At 46.5% G+C, this 10,647-nt stretch overlaps 1 protein-coding gene across 1 annotated transcript in view; it reads left to right on the top strand.

Moving 5' to 3' along the window:
* stab2 (stabilin 2) overlaps positions 1-10,647 on the top strand; it is a gene marked incomplete at its 3' end in the record, with an annotated part of 37,868 nt that overhangs the window by 20,965 nt on the left and 6,256 nt on the right. The window contains exons 39-56 of the mRNA XM_008301677.1: positions 74-131; positions 247-320; positions 398-523; positions 2,433-2,506; positions 2,657-2,728; positions 4,040-4,159; positions 4,234-4,278; positions 4,348-4,434; positions 4,812-4,961; positions 5,439-5,567; positions 5,647-5,718; positions 6,274-6,450; positions 8,604-8,693; positions 9,114-9,260; positions 9,345-9,404; positions 9,493-9,616; positions 9,782-9,931; positions 10,011-10,112. Coding sequence (XP_008299899.1) covers positions 74-131; positions 247-320; positions 398-523; positions 2,433-2,506; positions 2,657-2,728; positions 4,040-4,159; positions 4,234-4,278; positions 4,348-4,434; positions 4,812-4,961; positions 5,439-5,567; positions 5,647-5,718; positions 6,274-6,450; positions 8,604-8,693; positions 9,114-9,260; positions 9,345-9,404; positions 9,493-9,616; positions 9,782-9,931; positions 10,011-10,112 — 1,857 coding nt within the window. The remainder of the gene's footprint in view (positions 1-73; positions 132-246; positions 321-397; positions 524-2,432; positions 2,507-2,656; positions 2,729-4,039; positions 4,160-4,233; positions 4,279-4,347; positions 4,435-4,811; positions 4,962-5,438; positions 5,568-5,646; positions 5,719-6,273; positions 6,451-8,603; positions 8,694-9,113; positions 9,261-9,344; positions 9,405-9,492; positions 9,617-9,781; positions 9,932-10,010; positions 10,113-10,647) is intronic.

The following is a 10,647-nucleotide window of genomic DNA, read 5'->3' as shown; positions in this document are numbered from 1 at the left end:
TGTTTGTCTCTTTGCGGTCGTTGTTTGTCTCTTTGTGGTAACTGTTTGTCTCTTTGCGGTCGGGTCGTTGCAGAGATTGAATCCAGAGCTGATGAACTTTGCGGCTCCGTTAAATGTCACAGCAGCGCAAAGTGAGTCCACAGTTTTCTGCTTTGCCGTATTCTTGAACATCTGAAGCCTCAGAGCTGCTGCTAACGTTCATGTTGTTGTTGTTGTTGTTGTTGTTGTTGTTGTTGTTGTTGTCAGCTGTGTTACTGCGGCGTCCGGCCCTCGCTGCCACTGCGCTGCTGGATTTGAAGGCAACGGGACCTCCTGTGGAGGTAAGCCAACGCGGCGGCTGCAGGTGATCCTCAGGTAGCTGCTGGACGCTGACTGTGCTGCTGTTGTGTTGTTGCAGCCGTGGATCCGTGTCTGCGTGACAACGGCGGCTGCAGCTTGTACGCCGTCTGCAAGAGAACCCGACCCGGACGCCGGGACTGCGTCTGCAACAGCGGCTACTCCGGCGACGGAGTCGTGTGTGTCGGTAGGTTCACCTGAACGCACACCTGCGTTACAACATCTTCCTTCAGCCGGAATCACCTTCAGCGAGGTGTCATCAACAAGGTCAGAGGCAGCAACAATACAAGTCAACAACTGGTTGAAACTAGTCTCCATCTGTGTTGAAGTCTCGGCTCAGTGTCGCTCTGCTCCCAGTGCTCCTGCAACACCAGGGCCCTGCACTACGAAGCCGGATCAACAAACCAGGATATGTTCCAGAGATCTGGCTTGACTAACCCCAACAGCCCACTCAGGTAACCGGTCCTACGATGGTGGTCCTCAACTCGATAAGTCAACCCAGGTCTGTCTGATCTGAGTATGAGCGCGTGCACATAAAATGGGCGGAGCTATGGGCCTCTGACCAATCAGGACTACGGACCAGTCTGGCTGCAGAGCGGCTCACTTTACCGCCGAGGAGCAGAACATCATCTGGACCAGATATGAAGAACATAAAACCATGATAGGAGCAGAAAGAGAGCAGAGCAGGAAGGAATGGTGGCAGGAAGCTGCTGCCTGTGTGGACGATCAGCTCATTAGTTTATCATAAAACCTGATCACTGCTCATCATGAAGGCTCGTATCAGACCAGCAGCACATCTCAGGACTCCTTTAGCTCCTGTGCTGCCTGATGGACAGACTCGTGGCCTATCTGACATGTTCTACCTCCAGCTGCAGCCCTGGAGGTGTAGAAAGGACGTGGGAGCAGATGGAGAACCAACAGAACCATGATCCAAAGCGGTGCAGCTCATTAACGTGTCCTACAGATACGAGCTTTAATGCTGAAGTCAGTTTGCTGCTGTGGCTGATGTTGATGGAAATAAATATGAAGCAGCTTTGACACTGTCTGTAGCCAGCAGGAGACACATGAACTAAGGCAGACAGGAGCTCATAGAGATCCTGGTCAGGGGGCACTAAGGGGTTCTGCTGGTCCTGAAAACCCCTCACAGTCCTCAGTGGTCCCTCACAGTCCAGCTCCGATGTGTAGCGGCTCTTCTATAGATGCTGATGAAGCCATGTTGGTGAGAGCTGCTTCGTTTTCTGTCCTTCTGAAGGTTTACGGCAGAGAACTGGTTTCCAGTGGAGGTGTTTTATACCAGTGGTCTCAACCTCCAGCAGAACCTGCTGTGGAGCAGGTTAGCCGTTCAGATAGGTTACCATGGTGATGGACCCGGTAAGAAGAGAACCACCGTCGTAGGACCGAAAACCCAGGATTTACCCTGAAGCTACCTCGCTGACCCCAGATCCTGCTTCGTAGTCCAGACCCCTGAACTGTGCCTCAAGCTCAGTCTGCAGTTGTTTATTGCCTTGTTTGTTTGTTTGTTTGTTTGTTTGTTATTTTGTGCTTAATGTTTTGTCTTCTTGTGCTAATTCTGCATCTGTTTGTGGTCATTTTGTGTTTCTTTGTGGCTATTTGGTGTCTTTTGTGGTCGTGTTGGGGTTTGTTGATCTGGTTTGTTGATCTGGTTTGTTGATCTGGTTTGTTGATCTGGTTTGTTGTCTCTCTGCTCATGCAGCTTTTTTTTTTGATCTCTTCACTAGTTTGTGTGTCTTTGTTGTTTTTCGTCTCTCTGTAGGTTTTGGGGTTTTGTTTACGTCTCTTTGTTCTAGTTTTTGTCTCTCTTCAGTATTTTTCGTCTGTTTGTTGTAGTTTTAGCCTTTTTGATTTTTTGTTTTTTTACTTTTGTCTACTTTAGTTTTTCTTTCTTTTTGTGGTCCTGAGAGAATTTCAGTTTAAGCTAAATCACTGAAAGCCAGAGTGTCACAAGACGATGCCGATGTGTTGCAGAAGCGTTACGAGGGAAACCAAATGATTCTGAAACTTCAGGAACTCAGCAGCGTCTGAGTCAGAATCTAAATGATGTGTTTGAGTGCTGCAGGATTTTTGATTCTCTGCAGGGATCAACCCGTGTTTGGCGGGAAACGGTGGTTGCGACGTCAACGCAGACTGCATTCACGTCGGACCAAACAAGGTACGACGTTTAATCAGCTTCAAGCCCATGAATGAGGAACGTTGGTACGAGCTCAGAGGAGCTGCTGACGTTGGGAACTATTGTTCTCGTGTTGCTGATGTGTTCAGGGTCAACCGGTTTACTTTATCGCTGCTGTTTGTGTTCCGTCAGACGTCCTGCGCCTGCACCAGCGGCTACTCAGGCGACGGCCAGACCTGCAGCATCATTAACTTGTGTCGAATGGTGAGTTTAATCCAAGAACGGTTCCGTCAGTCGCTGCACGACGCAGAGCTGTAGGAGATACAGGGGTTCTTTAAAGCGCCATCACCAATTAGAGAACGCTATTTAGGTGATGGTTCTTCAGGTACTTCATGTTTCTGGGTTCTTCATTTTCATCTCAGAACTGGTTCTGTCTGACCAACAGTCCAGAACCCAGAACATCGAACACGTTTCATGGAAGGAACCCAGAAACGATGCAGATTCTTGAATCTGCATCGTTTCTGGGTTCCTTCAAAAAAGTCAAATGTAAGATTACATTTGATTTTTTTGTTGCTCAAAAATTGCTCATCAAGTCCTTTTATCAAAAATAGAACCACATGGAACCAACGACTTGCTGGATAATGGGTTCTTGAAGAGCTTCTTTGAAACTCCATTGATGGTACCTAAAGGAACCGGTTATTGGTGGTTCTTTCAGACACCTTTGAAGCTTCTGTTAAGATTCTATTTTGTTGAAGTTCTTTATAGCACCTTTTATAGTCCCTAAAGGAACTAAATAGTTCTTTAAAGAACCTCCAAAGCTGCCACAAAGAACCACCTGAAGAAATGGTGCCATTCATGGTGCCTTAAGTATCCATGTTTTATGGTTCTGAGGCACCTTTAGGGAGTCCCTGAAGAAAAATATTATGTTTTTTTTTGGAGCAACATTTAAAGGAACAGTGTTCCTGAGGAACCTCCGGGTTTGAAGCTCCTTTATGGGGCCAAAAGAAATAATATTTTGATGGTTCTTTGAGGCACTTTTGAGGGTTCCTCAAAGAACTGTTTAAAGAAACACTTCCTTAAAGATGCCATCTTGTTCAAGTTCTTTAGAACACCTAAAGGAATCTTTTCTGATGGTTCTTTAAAGAACGTGTCGCCTCAAAAATCATTTGAAGACACAGTTTCTTAAAGATCCCATTTCCACTGTAGTTCCTTGGAGAACCCTTCATGATGCCTAACGAGAGCATTTTTTGTTGGTTCTGTGAAGCACCTCTGGCGGTTCTGTGGAGAACCACCTGAAGAAATGGTTTATTTATGAATGTATATTGCTGAGGTTCTCTGGAGCACTATCGATGGTGCCTAACGGAACTATTTTTGGTGGTTGTGTGAGCCACTCTTGAAGATTTGTTTGTTAAAGCTCCATTTGTGGTGCTTGAAGGAACTGGTTTTGGTGGTTCTTTGGGCACCTTGGAGGGTTTTTCTAATATTATAGTCCTGTGTGATGTCGAGTCTCTAACTGGGTTCTGCTGGACCTTCAGACATGTTCCTCAGATTAACTTTGACCTGCTGATGTTCTAGAGGAACGCCGGCTGCCATCAGTATGCCCGCTGCGAGATGACGGGCCCCGGAACCAGGAACTGCACCTGCATCAAGAACTTCATCGGAGACGGTCTGACCTGTAAGGGAACCGTGGAGAAGGTGAGCAGCAGAACCAGAACGTTAAAGCTCAGCGAGGCTGCAGAACGTGCGAACTAACCGCAGACTGTTCTCAGGAGATGAAGGCGAAGGGGATGACCAACTTCTACTACGGCCTGATGGTGAGTTCTGGCGCTGCAGCGTCGCCCCCTGCAGGTGGACCACGCTGACTGAGCTGGTTCTGCTTTCAGATGGTGGAGATCTCCCTGAGAGGTCGAGGCCCGTTCACCGTCTTCAGTCCCAGAACCGAAGCCTTCGACGCCGGAATGTCGCGCAAGGTCAGTGCTGCTGTCTGGTGGAACTCGGCGGCCATTTTGTGTGTTTTTTTTGGTTCTTTTTGTCTCTTTGTATTTTTTTAAAAAAAATCTATTTGTGGTCATTTTATGTTTGTTTGTTGTTGTTTGTGTGTCTTTGTGGTCATTTTGTGTTTTTGTGGTTGTTTAGTCTCCATACTGTCATTCTGACTTTGTTTAATATTTTGTAAATGCTGGTAATCGTTTTGTCTTTTTGTGGTTGTTAGCTTGTCTTTGTTGTCATTTTGTGGGTTTTTTGCGGTTGTTTTGTCTGTTTGTGGTTGTTTTGTGTTTCTTTGATCGTGCTGGGGTCCGGTTCTCTTGGTTCTACCCACCGTCTGACGTTCTCGGCTGTGTTTCAGCTGAAGATGTCGTCCAAATCTAAAGAGCGCTTCACCAACCTGCTGCGCAACCACATCGTCATGTGTCACACTCTGCTGCCTGAGGACCTGAGCCGACCCAGAAACCTGACGTCGCTGTCCGGACTGGTTCTGACCACCGGGTCCATCCAGGTGACCAATCAGAGAGCAGCATCTGGCTTCCTGTCAGTCAGGTTCTATGAGCACAAAGGAAACAACAGTGGAGGCCGTTGATACTCGTGTGCATTAAAACCAGATTAGTGGTACTTCTGTATGCTAACATCCAGGTTATGTTTGATTTTATTTATTATGATCGAGGTTATTGACACTTTTATGCATAAATATCCACATTATTTATATTTTTCTTTATTACTGTCTGAATTATTGACATTTTTATGCGTTAATATCCAGGTTATTGGTACTTTTGCACATATACGTGGAGGTCATTGACATTTTGTGCGTTACGTTCCACATTATAATTTGGAATCTTAAGGTCTGTCGTCGTGTCAGATGATGGCAGACCTGCACCTGTCCGGTTCTGAACAACTCGTCCTAGTAACGACCACAGAAACAGCTTTATGTAGTAACAGGTGATGACATGAATGTTTCCCTCTGTTTGTGTGTCTTCAGAGCGCCATCTCCATCAACCAGGCCAACGTGACGATGAGCGACGACGTCAGCACCAACGGCATCATCCACGAGATCGACGCGATCCTGTTCCCGCCCGGCGTCGACGCCGAGAACTTCGTCCTCCTCCCGGTAACAACCAGTCGTCTGCGGTCCGACGGGGCGGCTGTGTTTGGGTTCAGTCGTACAACTGCTTTGTGTGTTTCTGCAGGATTCAACGGAGCAGAACCTGACCGACGTGGCGGAACAACACGGGTACAAAACCTTCTTCAAACTGCTTCAGGTGAGACGCTAGCGCTCCTCCAGGTAGATCAGAGTGTCTGAAGAGTTTGAACAAAGTCCTGTCCTCATGAGAACATGAATGTCCTGGTTATTGACACTTTTGTCTGTTGTTATCCAGGTTTTTACATTTTTATAGGTTAATATTCAGATTATTGATCTTTTTGTGTGTTAATATCCAGTTTATTGACATTTTTAGGCGTCAATATTCAGGTTCTTGATAGTTTTACATGTGAATATCTACATTTCTGACACTTTTACGGATTTATATCAAAGTTGTTGCCATTTTTATGTCAATATCCCCTTTATTAATACCTTTGTGTGTTATTATCCAGACTATTGACACTTTTGTGTATTAATACTCAGGTTTTGACATTTTTATAGGTTATTATCTAGATAATTTAAATGTCTGTGCTTTAATATCCAGGTTCTTGACACTGACACTCTGGTGTCAGGTCTCTGAACCCTGGTACTTGATGCAGCGTCACAAACTCTACCAGAGTGGTACATGTGTGTCTATAAAGTGTTTGATCTCGTCCACACTGTTGCTGTCGTGCAGGACACCGGCGTGCTGGACCTGGTCAACGAGCAGCTGAACCAGCCGGTGACCGTCTTCCTGCCGTCGGACGTCGCCATGGCGACGCTGCCGCAGGAGCAGAAGGACTTCCTGTTCCACCAACACAACCGACCACAGCTGCTGGAGTACCTGAAGTACCACATCATGGAGAGTCAGAAGGTCAGAGGAACACAACACAAACACCTGGACACGACATGGCGCTTAGAAACAACAGGCAGGAACGTAGACCAGAGGAGAACTTGTAGAGGTTCTAGAACAGCAGTTCTCAAACTTTTTAAAGTGTGTACCACCTGAGAAAACATCGAGCTCTCCAAGTACCAGCATTATGACCAACCTGAACATACAGGAGTAAAGGCTGACCCTATGGAGGCACGCTTCCTCTGAATATGAGGATTATTTATTGATAACTGTAGCCAGCCGCACTGTACACAACAGCAGCATTATAACTATATACAACACCTCCACCACCATGGACGCAGCGCCCCCTTCAGGAGACAGCGAGAGTGAATGTTTTCAGTGTGCTGCCACACAAAGACCCACACACACACACACACACACAGAACGTCAGCACCAGCAGAGTTCTGAAATCTTCCACCTTCTCTACTGAACCAGGAAGTCCAGTATCTCTGTGTGTATGTCCATAGATATGTGTAATAAAGGCCAGATGTCTCGTCCGCGCTGGCGGCCATCTTGGTACGGTCCGCTCGCTCACCCATTACACTGTGTTGTAGTGGTGTGTGGACTTTTTAAATAACCAGAACTTGCTCAGTTTTCTACTGATTTTCAAACGGTTTGGTTTGTTATAAACGTCAGATGTGTAGCTATAACACTGCACTGATGGATAATTATGTTACACTCCCAGCAACAATTAGCATTTTAATTATTTTGTATTTTATTTGTATTTTTTGTAATTACCTTACGTTAATGACGTTTTTAAGAAACCAAACTGTTTGTAAATCCGTCAAGATTTCAGCGAGTATTTACGTTTGTGCAGATCGCTCACCGTCCTTCACGTACCACAGGTTCCGCCGGAGAGCTGCCCCGAACCAAGATGGCCGCCGGTGATCCCGTTCAGCCGTTATTATACATATCTATGTGTATGTTGCTGTGTGTGAATTATCTCAACCACCGTTGATCCGATCCATTTCAAACTTGGTGTGTGATTCGCTGGGACCTGGAGGAAGTGCTGTGTTGACTAAATGAATGCAGGTAACAGCTTTTACCGCGTGGCGGCGCAGTGGCTTGTCTGTCTCTCTCTGCGTTCAGTGAACCACTGTTGGCCTTTTTATACATCAACAGAACAGTTGTACATTTACAATATGTTGGGAAGTTGCAATAAATCTGAGCGCAATATGTTCTATAGTAGAACAGAGGTGGGCAACCCGCGGCTCTTTCGTCCCTCTGCTGCGGCTCCAAAATAAATAATGAGTATCGAATTAAAATGTATTTTATTTTAGTTCGTCAGTTTTAAAAATGTATTTCTACACTGTAAGGTTGTGGTGATCTTGTAACATGAAAACAAAATGTTTAATTTAAATAATAATAATAATAATAATTTTTTGTCGCTCAAATTATGCGTCACACTCACCGATGCGCGACACCCGCCGGCGCGCACAGCGTTGCCAACTTGGTGACTTTGTCGCTAAATCTAGCTTTTGTTCTTTTTTTTTTTTTTGTCAGAAGTGACAAATAGAGCGACTCCTTCTCGTCTTACTGGAGACTGTTCAGGTGTTTTTGAAACTCTGACGTGAACTCGCGTGTCGGTCTGATGCTCGTCCGTCCCGGCGCGCTCACAGGCGGGCAGCAGGACAAACACGCGCTGTTCTACTTCGCTGCAGGTGGATGATTTAAGTTGGACTTTTTAGTTCATATAAACCAGGAGGCCTCAAATAGACATTGACTGTTTTATTTCAAAGCAACCTTCAACCCAGCGTCTTTTTATTCGACGGTCAAAATGTTTTAGTTGCAGAAATGAAATGTGTGTTTCTCTGTAGCAGTTCATTGATTTCATAAATACAACACACGATAGTTTTTATACACAGCACAAAGATAAAAAACCATATATGCAGTGTTATCTTCATTTTAGATGTCAGAAGGGTTTTGTGGCTGTTTACTTTTTTGTGGGCAACGGGTCCAAATGGCTCTTTGAATGTTTAATGATGCTGACCCGTGTTCTAGAGAGAGTCCTGCTCACTGCCTCCCATGTTTCAGTGCAACAGACGTCCTTCAGCCGCCACGGCTTCAGTCCCTCTTTATTAGTACCAGCAGGACTCCTGTTGCCACCTGTGTTAAGGTGTCTGTGTTGAACTCAGGTGTACGCTGAAGGTCTGATCTACCTGGACTCGACTCGGACTCTGCAGGGATCATCGCTGTCCTTCTCCTGTGGAGGGATGGACAACATCGTGAGTACAGCAGAAGAAGAAGAAGAGGTTAAAAACACCAGAATCCATGTTGTTGGCAATTGTTGATGCATCACAGATTAATAAAACCCCAAAACGATTCTTCAGATTCTTGGAGAGGCACATTGTTTGTCTTGAAGGTCCTGAGTGCCGCTTTTGTACATGGACAGGATTAATAAATGTTTAGGTTCATATCCAGATTGTTAACTTTTTGTGTGTGTTAATATCCAGGTTCTTGACAGTTTTGTGTGTTAATGTGTATTTTCTAAAAACACTTTAAGATGTAAATATCCAGGTTATTGAACTTTTTTCGAGCTATTTTCCAGGTTATTGATTCTTCTGAGTGTTGTCCAGGATGTTCTGTAGTTCTTGTCCTGCTTCTGCGTCCGGCTGCTGTAACATTAACGAGTGTTTCCTGAACAGGGAGAAATCTTCATCAACGACGGAAACTGTCGGATCGTTCAGAGACATTTGGTCTTCAAAGCCGGGATCGCCTACGGGATCGACTGCCTGCTGACTCCGCCCAGTCTGGGCGGACGCTGCGACGAGCAGAACACCTTCGACGTGACGGTGGATCCTCGATTTGTGCCTTTACTGTCGCCTGCGTCTGATTTAACACACATTTTGGTAATAAACTTTGTTCCTCTGCGGCAGATGAACTGTGGGACGTGCTCTTCGTTCGCGACTCGCTGCCCGTCAGGAATGAAGCAGAAGGTCAGAGTCTTGGTCCACATCAGGTCCATCAGCTGAGCTTCAGGCGGAGCTGCTCCTCATCGTCTCGCTGTGTTGTTCTGTTTTCCAGGAGGTCCAGAAGTGCGACCTGGCCTCTATGTTCATCACCAAGGACTCCGGCTGCCGACCCGTCTGCACCGTCAACGTGTGGCAGCCCAGGTGTTGCCATGGTTACTACGGACGAGACTGTCTGGGTGAGGTCGTCGTCACGGAAACCGTTTAAAGCAACCGAAACTTTACCGAAGCTGCCTTGGTCAAAACATCAGATACAATATATTCCTCTGATACTTCAGTCATGTAAACAATCAGTGACATCACAAAGACATAAGCCCCGCCCCCTCTCTCTCCTTCCTGTCCAGTCTGTCCGGGGGGCGTCCACTCTCCCTGCAGTAACCATGGTAAGTGTGACGACGGCCACTTCGGTAACGGTACCTGTACCTGCGATGCCGGTTTTGGGGGCGTGGCCTGTGAGCTGTGCGCCGAGGGATTCTACGGTCCCACCTGTAAAGGTGAGCAGCAGCCAGCCGAGCTCCCTCTGCAGCGTCGGATCCTGCGGCTGTTTCCAACCTGAACGTTTTTGTCTTTCAGCCTGTAACTGCTCAGGACACGGGTCATGTGACGACGGACGTAAAGGTACAGGTGTGTGTTTCTGCCAGGCCGGATGGAGCGGAGAACGCTGCAACGTCCAGAGTGAGTTCACCTCCTTCATCTGCTTGTCTTTAACATGTGGTCACACCCCATGGAACAGGTCCACACAGTAATACCAAGAATTAAAAGTATGAAACTTAAACTCAGTGCCTGCATCAGTCTCCTCCTCCAGTCAGTGTTCAGCAGATGGACCTTCAGCTCCATCATGGTCCTGTTGGTCTCCATCAGTCTGAACATCTGGACGCTGCAGCTTCACCTCATTCTGATTAAACTGTTCAGACTCTGTCGGGTTCCACAGGGATCACGAGGGAACAGAACTTTTCAGGTCCAGACTCTAATTCTCAGCTGGACTGAGGTCTGGACTCTGACTGGGCCTCCAGAACTTCACCTTGTTGTCTTCAAACCATCTCTGTGGAGCTTTGGCTGTTTGCTTCGGCTCATTGTCTGGATGGAAACCAAGTCGTCTCCACGTCTCAGTTCTCCTGCATCAGGTTGTCCTCCAGGATTTCTCTGCACTCTGCTGCATTCATTCACCCTCGACCTTCACAAGCCTTCCAGGCTGCTGCTGAGAAGATCC

This window comes from Stegastes partitus, unplaced genomic scaffold (assembly GCF_000690725.1).
Source record: "Stegastes partitus isolate 25-593 unplaced genomic scaffold, Stegastes_partitus-1.0.2 Scaffold1697, whole genome shotgun sequence".
NCBI lineage: Eukaryota > Metazoa > Chordata > Actinopteri > Pomacentridae > Stegastes > Stegastes partitus.
The sequence above is the reverse complement of the archived record's forward strand: the minus strand, read 5'-3'. Positions and strand labels throughout refer to the sequence as shown.